At 53.1% G+C, this 12,955-nt stretch overlaps 1 protein-coding gene across 1 annotated transcript in view; it reads left to right on the top strand.

The window, feature by feature from the left end:
• OSBPL2 (oxysterol binding protein like 2) overlaps window positions 1–12,955 on the top strand; it is a 49,476-nt gene that overhangs the window by 23,422 nt on the left and 13,099 nt on the right. Inside the window, exons 5-9 of the mRNA XM_003787759.3 lie at window positions 4,643–4,777; window positions 5,791–5,888; window positions 10,436–10,618; window positions 11,978–12,085; window positions 12,619–12,708. Of these exons, the coding sequence (XP_003787807.1) occupies window positions 4,643–4,777; window positions 5,791–5,888; window positions 10,436–10,618; window positions 11,978–12,085; window positions 12,619–12,708 (614 nt within the window). The remainder of the gene's footprint in view (window positions 1–4,642; window positions 4,778–5,790; window positions 5,889–10,435; window positions 10,619–11,977; window positions 12,086–12,618; window positions 12,709–12,955) is intronic.

Here is a 12,955-nt window from a genome sequence, read left to right on the forward strand (position 1 = left end):
GGCACTCTACCCAGGGGGACAGCTTGAGGCTCTGTCTCAAAAAAAAAAAAAAAAAAAAGAGGCTGATCCAAAGCTAACTCCACACTTCCCTTGAATGCCCCGTGTTCCCCGCTATTTCCTGCTTCTGCCCTGCAAGGGTCCCCGTGGTATGTGGTCATCTCGGGCTGCTCCAGTGGGAGGCAGCAGGTCCTCAGTCTTTTTGGACTTTGAGACCTTTTTTTTTTTTTTAAGAGACAGTCTCCCTCTATTGCCCAGGCTGGACAGTACAGTGGCTCATCATAGCTTGTTGCAGTCTTGAGCTCCTGGTCTCAAGTGATCCTTTTGCCTCAGTCTCCTGTGTAGCTAGGAATCAGGAGGCCACCACTCTTGGCTGATTTTAAAAAAAAAATTTTTGTAGGAAATGGGGTCTCACTGTGTTGTGCAGGCTGGTCTCAAACGCTTAGGCCCAAGAACCCTTCCTACCTTAGCCTCCCAAATGTCCTCATTTATTTAATTTCTCAAATCCTTCTACTTTGGCCACTGGGAGCTCTTCCTGGAGGCCCCTGCACCCCTGCTGGACCCTCTCTGGAACACTCACTTTCAGGCCCTGAAGGATGCCCTGGCTCGGCCCAGGAGCTACTTGCTTCCCCAGGAGCTTTCCTGGGTGGTGTCTGGGAGCCGAGGTCTGGTGCGGGGGTGCCCTGTGATGCGGGGGCCCTCCCAGCAGACAGAGCTGGGAAATAGAAGTGTGCACACCAGCCCACATGCTAACCCAAGGCACATCTGTGCTTCTGCGCACATCTGTGTGTTGTCTTTTAAGATAACACGTTTGAGACTTTTTCTTTTAGCAGTATTTTCTCCTGTATTTTTGGCTTCGTGAACAATTTAGGTCTTGTCAAAAGTGTCTATCTGGGGATAGAGGATGAGTATCTTTTCAGGAACTTGAAAAACCACTTGATTCAAGATTCTAAGAGCAAAGCATCTTTTCAACACCGTGAAATCATTTAAATTGCCTTCCCTAAGGAAGTGATCACAGGACGGATCCAGATTAGCACTGGTGGGTGTGTGTCCGAGGTGCCAGGAGGGGGCTGTCTTGCAGTCGCTTACCCCGTAACACGTCATCCTAAAATACTCATCTCCTAAGGTTTTGGTGACAGCCTCTTTTTGCGGCTTCTCAGCTCATGTTAAAGAGACAAGCACGCTCATTAGCATGGACGGTGTGACACGTGCTTGCTGTCACCAGCGTCCCCCACGGGCAGCTTCGCCCACCCCGCCACCTGCTTCTCTCCTTCTCGAGCATTTTGAGGCAAATTCCAGGCATCATGTGTAAATATTTCTGATGTGTATCTAAAAGACTTTTTAACACAACCACAATGCTATTATTCCTCTTTAAAAATAACATAGTTTAGGCTCGGTGCCTGTAGCTCAGCAGCTAGGACACCAGCCACATACACTGGAGCTGGCGGGTTCGAATCCAGCCCGTCCCTGCCAAACAACAATGGCAACTATAACAAAAAAATAGCTGGGTGATGTGGTGTTCACCTGTAGTCCCAGCTACTTGGGAGGCGGAGGCAAGAGAATCGCTTGAGCCCAAGAGTTTGAGGTTGCTGTGAGCTGTGAGGCTACAGCACTCTACCCAGGGCAACAGAGTGAGACGTCTCAAACAAAACAAAACAAAAAACAACATAGTTTAGCTTGTTGTTATGGTGGGGGCCTGTAGTCCCAGCTACTTGGGAGACTGAGGCAAGAGAATCGCTTGAGCCCAAGAGTTTGAGGTTGCTGTGAGCTGTGACACCACGGCCCTCTACTGAGGGGCACAAAGTGAGACTCTGTCTCAAAAACAAACAAAAATACCCCAAACATAGTTCTTTCATATCTTCATATATCTACGCTCTGTTTAAAGTCCCTGTTGTCTCGAATGTCATTTTCTGGTGTTTCCGGGTTAGGTGTGTAGACCTGGTTTGATTCCTTCTATCAGGAAATACTTTTTTTGCTCTTCCTCTGAGTCTAAATGCTTTGGCTCAAAGCTTGGAACAGATGCACTGATGTAAGGATCTGCAGATGGGCACGCTGACACCATTGCTCTGCGCCCACTGTCTAGAACAGCGGTTCTCAACCTGTGGGTCGCGACCCATAGGCACTGTATTAAAAGACCGTGGCATTAGGAAGGTTGAGAACCACTGGTCTAGAAGGTTCTGCATTCTCCTCTGCTGAGAACTCAGTGTGCCAGGGTCTGGGCCTGCCAGTGATGACTCCTTTCCACCTGGGTCCCCAGACTGTGTGTGTTTTGCTACCATCCCTCTGTGTGACCAGTATAACTGACCTGCTTGTCATTTTTTCTTTAAACTCATGGAGTTGAACCTATTTGGGGTCTTCTGGTCCACACACTGTCCTGCCTGGGGCCTGTGGAAGCCACGTGTGGTTGGCTCAGAACCCTCTGCAAAGATGCTTCCAGCTCCTCCTGGGTAACTGCTGTTTGAGATTTGGAATCGGCCATTTCTCCAGGGATAGAAAGAGAATTCAGGACACAGCTGAGCTCTGGGGAGGCCACTGGAGCGGTCTTGTTTCCAGGTCTTTTGGGGACAGAGCCAGGAACTGCCTTTCTGTTAATTTCAAGGCTGCTTCAGACTGGGAGGACAGGCTCCTCCTGCCCACCTCCCTCACCAGCAGGCCTGGGCAGACCGGAGACCAGCCGCTGGGACTGGCGTGGCCACTGCCTCGCTGCTTCACCTGGTGCTGGGCGGGTGCTCAGTGTGTTCCCTGAGACAGCCCAAGTTTCTTGGCTTTTGTGGTCCTTGCTCCTTAGGGCACATCTCAAATGGTGTGTCCTGAAGTCACCTGGGGTTGTCCTCTTTGGGACTAGGCCACCAAGGGACTCTGGCAGGTTCATTTGTTTCATTTTTAATGTTTAGAGATTGGTTTTCAAAATGTAATTTGTTTTAAAATTATGAGTCCTAAGTCCCGTGCACCCAATAGCATCTGTCCCAGAAGCTGGGCTTCCCGCCCTCCCTGCGCTCTCTGTTCCCCGTAGGCCCCTCTGCAGTGTCCTCTGTGGGTGGCACAGCTGACGGTGCATTTCCTTTTGTCTTTAGAGAGATGGGGGCTCTGCCCCAATGACCTCCCTCACTCCCCATTCAGCAGTATGTGCAGCACAGCACAGAACGTGCTGTGCCCCCTAGTGTCCTGCTGTTGGGCATTTGGGTCTTTTCTAGTCTTTCACTGATCCGAGCAGTGCTGTGGGCAGCAGCCGGGCAGCCTGTCTGGCTGGGGTGCTGTAGGGGTTGCCAGTGCGGCCCAGCCTCCCTGTGGGCTGCACCACTTTGCGTCCGCCCAGCATGTGGGGGGTTTTCTCTGCAGCTTCACGATACTTCCTGTCCACTGCCAGCATCCCTGGTCCTTGTGCTGTGGACTGTGACTGTGTCTCCCTGGTTTTACAGGCTTTCAGTGTTTGGTTGGGACTTGAAGCCTTGTTGGGCTACAGACTGCAGGTGTTCATCTTTCTCCTTTTCTGCCCATGTTCCAGAGCCTCTTCCATTGACTCTCTCTCTATGTGCTCCTTACGTGGGAGCTGAGGGCCCAGGGGCCTGTGTCTTCACCCTTCCTGGGCAGTCCTGCTCCCTGCAAGCCTCAGCTCTACCCAAGTGCTGGAAGCTGCCCAGGGTGTGCCTGTAGTCCAGCCCCTCCTGCACCTGTGTCTCCCGCCATCCGGCATCGGCTGCTCTGCAGCATGAGCTCTGGGCTCTGCTCCTGCCCTGTGTTCTCAGGCTTAGGCCCTGGGTCACTGCAGCCCAAATGGGTGAGCAATGTCTCCTTTCCCTGCCTGAACACTGTGTTTCTGTAGCCTCCCAGCCCAGTCTGGGTGTGCCCGGATGGTGCTGGGCCTGGCGATCTACCGACAGGCCCAGTGACTTGCTTGAGGGCACAGAGGCCACCCTTGCCCCTGTTGACGCCAGTCAGCTCCCACAAACTCTTCCTCCTCTGCTGCTTCCTACACTGCCACTGGCTACCCCAGACCCTGGTCCTCCTAGAGGGCCAGTGCTGGCTGTGCTCCTTCTGGGATGCCCTCTGCCTGATCTTGTGGAGTCTCTTCCCTAGAAATCTGGTAAGGAGGGGCCTGCACTGGCCCCTGAGGTTTCGTCCTGCTTCCCACTGCTCTGAGCAGAAAGTTGGGCACCTTTGCCAGCTTCAGGGGCCTTTGGGCTGGGCCTCAGGTCACGGTGCAGAAGGTCTCACTGGCCGGTCTGAGCAAGAGGCAGTGGGAGGCTGGGGTGATCTGCAGTGACATGGGGAGGCTGTGTGCTGGGACCGCTGCCCAGGAGTGCAGCGTGGAACCTGCAGAGCCTCGGTGGGGTGACTGGGCAGTGGGAGCTCCTGCCGCCCTCTCCATGTCTGGAATGGTGCGTGAGGCTAGGAAGGGGGACAGGTCCTCAGGGTGTCTTCTCCAGGCTCCATGGCTTCTGTGGGAAGGCTGAGGGACGCTGGATCACCGGGCAGGGCCAAGAGGGCAGCTGACGGCTCATCCAAGGAGGGTTCTGAGATCTGTCCGGGGCAGGAGTCTAAGGTCCAGGAAAGGTGCCCAGAGCAGGCCATGGTTCCTGGGGTGCCTGTTTCTGGGAGCCCCCTGGCCTCAGAAGCATAAAGAGCAGGACTTCCCCATCCTCAGGAACTGTCCAAGATCACGATGCCGATTGCCTTCAATGAGCCCCTGAGCTTCCTGCAGCGAATCACGGAGTACATGGAGCACGTGTACCTGCTGCACAGGGCCTGCCGCCAGCCCCAGCCGTTGGAGAGGATGCAGGTGGGCCCACGATCCACCATTTGAACATCTGGCCATGTATGGTGGGACCCCGCATTAAGCCTGGACGTAGGGACATCTGTGAGGAGGGCCGCAGGGCTCACCCTGCCTAGCGGCTACAGCATATGTCCACAGCATGTCTGTGGTATGTGGTTGCAGAACTTCAAGAGATGCCATGAGGCCCTTTGCGCCCCCAGAGGTCTCTCCTGCTGCCGCTGGGCAGGAGTGCCAGCCTCTTGGAGCTGCAGAGGGTGGTGGGCGCTGCCTTTGGGCAGTATTGAAGTCCTTTGGCACTATCACCCCCAGCATGTGTGTGTATGAATGTGTGCATGTGGGGCATGCGTGAGTGTGCGTGTGTGGACCCACGTGTATGTGTAAACGTGTGCACGAGGCATATGTGTGTGTGGACCCACACGTGTGCGTGTGGGGCATGCATGTGTGTGGACCCACATGTGTGTGTAAATGTGTGCATGTGGGGCATGTGTGTGAGCGTGTGAACCCACATGTGTGTGTAAACGTGTGCGTGGGGCATGCATGTGAGTGTGTGAGTGTATGGCCCCACATGTGTGTGTAAACATGTGCACGTGGGGCATGCATGTGAGTGTGTGGACCCACATGTGTGTGTAAACGTGCGCGTGGGGCATGCATGTGAGTGTGTGTGTGGACCTACATGTGTGTGTAAACGTGTGCGCGTGGGGCATGCGTGTGAGTGCGTGAACCCACGTGTGGATGTGTTTCAGATCTGTGAGTGACAGACAGACTGACGGCATGCCCTATGCAAGGAAGGGCCAGGCCACGAGGGCGGGAAACAGCGTGTGGCTGCTCCTTGCTGTGGCTTTAAGGACCTGGGGGTGACAAACAACCCTTCCTGGACGTTGTTCAGTCTCAACACATCCCGCTAGTGGAGGGTGAAATGTGATGAGGTACCTCGTGCTTTGCGACATGGCCCTGTGAGCAACGTGCTTCCCAGTGGCAGCTGTGAGGCTGTCCTCACCCCGTCTGTGGATTCTTTGCAGTCCGTGGCTGCTTTTGCTGTTTCGGCTGTGGCTTCACAGTGGGAGAGGACAGGCAAGCCGTTCAACCCGCTCCTGGGAGAGACGTACGAGCTGATCAGGTAAGAGTGAGGGCTCTGCCCGCCCAGACGCGACTCCTCAGAGGATGAGTGTGATTCTTTCCGTAGTGTTGATTGCTCTGCTCCGGGAATAAACGATTTGAACTAAGAGCTTACCACGAGCAAGAAAATGTTTCACATACATGGAATATTGGGTTACTAATGTAATAAAATCCTGGGAAATCTAAAGTAGCATTAAAAATAGAATATATATATTTTTGTGTCTAACTACATATAATCCAAAACAAGCAGCAAGATGAATAGGAGCCACATCACCAGGGTGCCAGAGCCACCCCTCAGCCTTTCTCTCTACCATGATGTCACTAAATAAGTTTCCCAGCCCAAAATAATTATTAGAACTCCCTCCCCATTTTTTAAAGGTCATCATGGCTACAGACCTCCTCCCTGTTTGCCAGCCCCAGCCTCCTGTATGACAGGAGGGCAAGGCAGGCCCTTCCCCCAAATATACAAAATATCACCCCTTCTCTGCCTCCCCATAAGTCTCTCCTTCAGCCCGTCCATGTCCCATCCGCCTCCCTTCTCAGGGTGGCTTCCTGGTGGCCATCTCGGCTGCCATTGTGCCCTAATCTTTCTTTTGCTAGAGCTGCTTCTTGGCCTGGGTCTGCAGCAGGAGCCCTTGCCCAGCCCTCCTCTGACATGAGCTGCTGAGAAGGGCGGGCACTGCTGCAGCTGCACACTGATGCTCATAGACGCTGCCCTGGCTCCTGCCGCCAACTCTGGCTCCTCCTCTGCCGCCTCCTCCTCAGCTCTACCTGCCAGAAGACCCTGGATGTGAGGGCGGCTGGTGGGCTGCTCCCAGACCCTGAGCCCATAAGCAGGGGAGAGGAGCTGTCTGCGTCCTTAGTGTGCTCTTGCCCAAAGAGCGACCAGGCCCACCAAAGCTAGGCAAGTGTGGAACAAAGTTTTATTGAGGAAGTGACAGGCAAGTTCCCAGAGCAGTGTACAGTCACCATAGATGGCCATTGGGCCCCTTTGTCACAGCAAGGGAAAAGGCAAAAGTAGACTATTTTAATGTGTTAGAGTCAAAAATGGAGATTGTCATGTTCACAGACAATTTCATACAGTGTGTGACGTGTACACGATGTGCAGGGTTGGCAGGATTCAGGCTTCTAATGAGCAAAACTGGGCCATTTTACCGAAAGATGTAATGAATGTTACTGAAAGAACTGGTAAGTGTAAGCGGGGACTGAGTCCCCAGGGGACTCACTGCACCAGAGGCCTTGTTTACCAGCACACTGCTTCACACAGGGGCGTCAGGAAGGGTAGAGGGTGCTGGCTGGCCTGGCACCAGGCAGGCCACCTCGTTGTCATCGAATGTCACTGATGGTCCCTCCCACAGACTGTCTCTTAGGCAGATTGACACCTCCTCCCTGGTTCCCTGCCTCTCCAGCCCTTGGCACACAGCATATCCCAGAGACTGGCCATGAGGGCCGGCTGGGTGCCAAGCCACATCTGCCATGGATGTGGAATATTATGTTACTAATGTAATAAAATCCTGAGGACTCTAAAATAGAGTTGAAAATAGAAGGCCTCTAGAAGGGTTGGGCTGGGCTGGCATTCTCTTCACTCACCATGGTGCCTTGGGGCTGCTGCAGTTGTCCAGAAGGTCACCCCGGAGGATTCCGTGCCGGGCAAGCAGGCCTGCAGGAACAAAGACATCAGACCACTACAGTGGTCTTGGGCAGATTGTGGCTTCTCAGGGGAACTGTTCTGAGAGCAGGCGTGTGTCCTCCTCCAGGGCCCTTTGCTGATGTCCAGAATGGCTTTTATTCCCCCTACCCCTGTGTTGTCCTGTCTGGACGTGCTGTGCCTCTCCTGGGGTGGCGCAGAAGGAGGCAGCTCAGACGCCGATCATGCTGGGTAGGTGACAGTTCTGAAAGAGGGGTCAGAGCTGCCGCCTAGGCTGTGCTGTTCCCCTCGCCTCTCTACACTCTGACCACAGGCTGATGGGATGTGAACTGCCAGCCAGGGGCTGTGGGGCCTTGTGTCTTGCCCAGTAACTGGGTGCAGTTGGGGCAAGGGGGGTCCCCTGTCAGCTCATCTTAGTTCTTTTCTGTAGAAAGGGGAGTTCAGCCAAAAGAATTAGCCTCTTTTTTGGATTCTGGGTAAGTTGAGAGTATGTCAGAATATTTTATTAAAACAAAGTCTGTTCATTTTTTTAACAACAACATGTTCTTTATAGATAGTGTGCAATGTGGGGAAAAGCGGAAAACAAAAGCAGAAATATCCCTTACAAGGTGATAGCTGTCCACATTTTGGTGGATTTTCTTTTGTGAGTTTGTGGTTTCTTTGTGGGTTTTTGCATAATGCGAGAATATTAACTTAGATCCTTTTTTGTTTCATACTGTGCCATAGTCCTTCCCCACGCTGCCAGGAGCCTTTGCAGGCGTCAGCATTTTCACTGATTCTAAGGCATGTTTTTCATGGTGCAACATTTTTACGTGTTGTAGTTTCATTTGCAGGATTTTTTCTTTCAAAAAATGAAACAGTGGTGCATTGTGCATGAGGGCATCTTGTATCCAAGAAGTACAGCTCCTTTGAGATTCCAAGGGGATCGCTTGGCCCTTTGCTGTGCCTTCTGTGTTATTAACGACTGAGGTTTGTTTTAATGGCGAGTGCTGGGATTTGGGGCTGTGGTTTGGCCTCTGGTGTGTAAAGAGCTTCAGCAGGTGCCAGGGCTTCAGACCACTGGGGAGGGAACTGTCCTCTCTCGTCTCTGGATGTGCCAGCTCCCCACACGCCGCATGCCTGTCACTGAGCAGTCTCCCCATCTGACCTGTCCTCATATGTCCTGGGTGGCTCAGTTTTCCCATGCTCCTAGTGTGGGAATACTGTCTGAGGTTTGATTCAAAGGGCAGCTGCCCCCGAGTGGCTGAAGTCCTGTTCTCGAAGTCTCATCCCCTCTGAGGAAGCAGGGGTTGTTAGGAGAAAGTGTGATGTGGTGGTAGTGGTGGTGGCTGCAGGCTCTGTGGTGACCTGAGCAGTGGCACAGTCCAACAAGAGGGTGCTGGGGAACAGCTCTGCTCCTGCAACTTAGAAATGGGGAAGCCAAGGCCGGGATGAGGGAGGCCTGTGCTGAGAGCTGCTCTCGAGGGAAGCTCCACTGAGTTCACTCCCGTAGCACATTCTCACTGTCCCCCTTCTCTACACACTTCTCTTGAGCAGCAGTTCACATTGCTGACTGCCCGTGGCCTGCTCTTCCACAGTCAGCACTGCCCCTACCTGGCTCTTAGAAAATTAATTAATTAATTTATTTATTTGAGACAGGGTCTCACTTTGTCACCCAGGCTGGAGTGCAGTAGTGTCATCACAGCTCATAGCAACCTCAAACTTTTGGGCTCAAGCAATCCTCCTGCCTCAGCCTCCTGTAGCTTGAGCCACTGCACCTAGCCAGAAAATTATCGAAATATCTTGAAAAAGATAAAGCAGAGCAGAAATGACTCTGATAGCAAAGCAGCAGTGTGGCCAGAAAGTTCGCGCACGGCCAGGTGCTGGCTGGGATGTGACCCCACCGCCAGCCTCTCTCGGGAACCTCTCTCGGAACCTTCCTATTCTACCTGTGTCACTTGCCTCCTGTCTCTGTCCAGACCAAACGTGTCAGTGTCCCTGTACTTTGTGCTTCTCCGAGACCCCCAGTCCTGAGGGGACAGAGCACACAGGTGCCGAACCCTTCCTGATGTCTGCCATCCCTGCACGCTGCTCTGTGTAGCTAAAAATACTCTTTCTTTTCTTAGACAAGTATTCATTTTGTAAATTATATACCTTGGTAGACAACCTTTTAAAATCCAGATTTTCTACTTTCCTTCCTCTCTAACGATTAGAAATTCTGATTCTAGTTAAGTTAGTAATTATGTGGTTTAGCTTTTATAATTTTTAATGACTACAACTGTAGGTGTATGCAGAGTTCCGGAACAATTAAAAACTGACATTTTTATTGAAAAAGAGAGTGTGCTAAAAATCCTATTTCCTGGCCAGAAATATTTTGGGGGATAAGACATCCTATCACTGAGATTTCAGGAGCTTCACAGGCAGGCTGGAAGGAGCAGCCTCTGAGGGGGCTTACTGGGCCTGGGCATCCCTAGGGGTCAGGACAAGAGCTTGGGGTCAGCTTACTGGTCCTGGGCATCCCTCAGGGTCAGGATAAGAGCTTGGAGTTGGATCTGGAGATTGGGCCTGGGTGTCCCTTGGGGTCAGGACGGGAGCTTGGAGTCTCATCTGGAGGGGATGCCTCTCCACTTACATCACAGCATCTCTAGGCAACAACAGTGTGGCCTGGGTGGTCCCACGGAGTGTGTACAGGGTTGGAGCTTATGCCCTGGGCTATTGCTTGTTTTCTGTGGGCTTGTATGTTTGTGTGTCTGGTGTCATCATCAGGCCAGGTGTGAGGTCAGAGGGCAAGTTGCGGGTGTTCCCATGAGCTGGGGCCTTCAGGCCTGTGTGGGCCACCAAGGGCCCTCTGTGGACCCGCCTTTGCTGTCGCTGCATGGCTCTGACTCTTTTCCTTCTTCCTTCCCTGTTTTTTGGACCAGGGAGGACTTAGGATTCAGATTCATCTCAGAGCAGGTCAGCCACCACCCTCCCGTCAGCGCGTTCCACTCCGAAGGCCTCAGCCAGGACTTCCTGTTCCACGGCTCCATCTACCCAAAGCTGAAGTTCTGGGGCAAGAGCGTCGAGGCGGAGCCACGGGGCACCATCACGCTGGAGCTGCTCAGGTGAGTGGCGGAGGGCCCAGCTTGCCTCTTTGAAGACCGAAACTTCTTGCTTGTTTGGGAGGAAACTTCCAAGACTCTTCCTCCTTGTGGGAAATCCTACCCCTCCCCCAACCAGCAGTCTCCCATCCCCACCCCAGCTTCTCCAGTGAGGGGCCTCCTAGGCCACTTGTTGTTTAGGACTTCTCACTCTGGTTGCTCTTGTGTTTTGTAACACAGGACCCAAACTTAGCAGCTTAAAACACAGGGCTTATTATCCCTCATGGCATCCAAGGGGGGTGGTGGCGGGGCCATGCTGTGCTGAGGCTGCAGGGCCCTCGCCTGCTCTAGACCACCTGTGCCACCTGCACGGCAGGGCAGCTGTGCCCTCAGGGAGAGGACCTCCTCACACCCACATGTTCTGGGTAGGCTGGTCACACAGGCCTGGCAGAGCCAGGGGCCTTGCTGGAGGTGCCGTTCTAGAGGCTGCCCCAGCCATTTAGGCTGCTCTTCCTTGCGCAAATGCCCTCCAAGCTGGTATCTATCAAAGAGCCCATAGTGAGTGCCCAGCAAAACCCATTGCAGACATGGGCCAGGCTGCACGCTCGCTGCCAGTGTTTGCAGCTGGGAGTCTTGTTGGACTGTGATGCACTGTGAGGAGCATTTCCTCTGGTTGCTGCTTGGTGTTGGTCCAGCCTGGCTGGTTGCCAGGAAGTTCCCCAGCGCCCTGCAGCCACTCCTCACCCAGTGTGCTGGGTGTGCTTGCCATCCGGGTGGGGCACCTGGAGCTGACAGCTGTAAACCTGATAGCGGTGTTTGGGTTCCACCGAGGAAATTTGAGGAATTCCAAGCTTACATCCTGAAATCCTCCTGCTCTGAGTGGCTTTTTACCCTTACTTCTGGCTCCTTCAGGCAGCCTCTCTCGAGACGTGGGTTTGGTGACCTGCAGCTCACATCTGGGGTTTTTCCTCCTTGGGCAGGGCCATTTGGGAGGGTGGAGAGCTATTGGGAACAAGGCCCACCCTGCGCCCTCTCCTGCCGCGTGCCGGCTGCCCATGGCCAGGCGCAGCATGTCCTTGGCGGCCTGGTTTTACCTCTGACGACTTCAGGAGAATGCCGTTGCTGCGTCTGGGTCTTTCTTTATTGCTCGTTAACTTGTCTCGACGTTTGTGTAGAAAGCTTTGTTGAGGCTACAAAGGAAAGAAGAAATAAATTTAAAATGATTGCTAAATAAACAGACTTATGAGGGACTTCAAAGCAGTGCCCTGTGCTCCTCTGCTGGCTTCTGGCGCTTGCGTCCAGGTCTGCCTAGTCCCTGTAGCTCCGGTCACAGTGTCTGTGCTTTGCCGCCCCCTGACTTGCTTTTCTCTGGCCTGGTCACAGACACAACGAAGCCTACACCTGGACCAACCCCACCTGCTGTGTACACAACGTCATCATCGGGAAGCTGTGGATTGAGCAGTATGGGACGGTGGAGATTTTAAACCACAGGTAATGCTGCTGGGGTAAGACGACCATCCAGGACTCTGGGTGGGGCCTGCCACCTGCTGCCTTGGCCAGTGTCCAGGTCATGACAGGCGCTCCGGTCAGTGATGCCGTTCAGAGCCACAGTAATCACTTTATTTGGAGAGTTTAAACTATGCTAGGGAGGATTGTCATCCCTAGGTAAATATAGTGACCATCTTCAGACATGGGTAAATCCAGTCTCCAATCCCTCGTTCCTGGAGTGCATGACTGGTCTGGTGCACTCTTACCAGCTTTGTGGGATACAATTTATGTATTAAAAAATCCTCCCATTCTAAGTGGACACTTAGATTATTTTTAGTAAATATACTGAGCTTTGCAGCCGTCCTCACCAGCCAGGCTTGGGACATTTGCATCCTGCTGCAAGGGCCTGTCACAGCCGTTTGTATTCCTCCCATGCTGCCTGGCCGGGTGGCCTCCAGCTGTTTCCTCTCTGGAGATTTGCTTTCTGGGGACATCTCATGTCACACAACAGAAGCCTGTGTGTGTTTTTCCTGCAGGACCGGACATAAGTGTGTACTTAACTTTAAACCATGCGGATTGTTTGGAAAAGAGCTTCATAAAGTGGAAGGACACATTCAAGACAAAAAGTAGGTCCACGTCCAGATGGGTCCACAGTGAGCTCAGGGCGCATTGTGTGCTGTGTGTCTGCTGGTGACGTGTCTCCTCCTCTCTGCTAGTGTGCATGGCTGTGTGTGTGCAGGTGACTTGTCTCCTCTCTGCTAGTGTGCATGGCTGTGTGTGTGCAGGTGACTTGTCTCCGCCTCTCTGCTAGTGTGCATGGCTGTCTGTGTGCAAGTGACTTGTCTCCGCCTCTCTGCTAGTGTGCATGGCTGT

The sequence above is a fragment of the Otolemur garnettii genome, unplaced genomic scaffold (assembly GCF_000181295.1).
Source record: "Otolemur garnettii isolate 467f Iridium unplaced genomic scaffold, OtoGar3 scaffold00023, whole genome shotgun sequence".
In the NCBI taxonomy this organism is placed as follows: domain Eukaryota; kingdom Metazoa; phylum Chordata; class Mammalia; order Primates; family Galagidae; genus Otolemur; species Otolemur garnettii.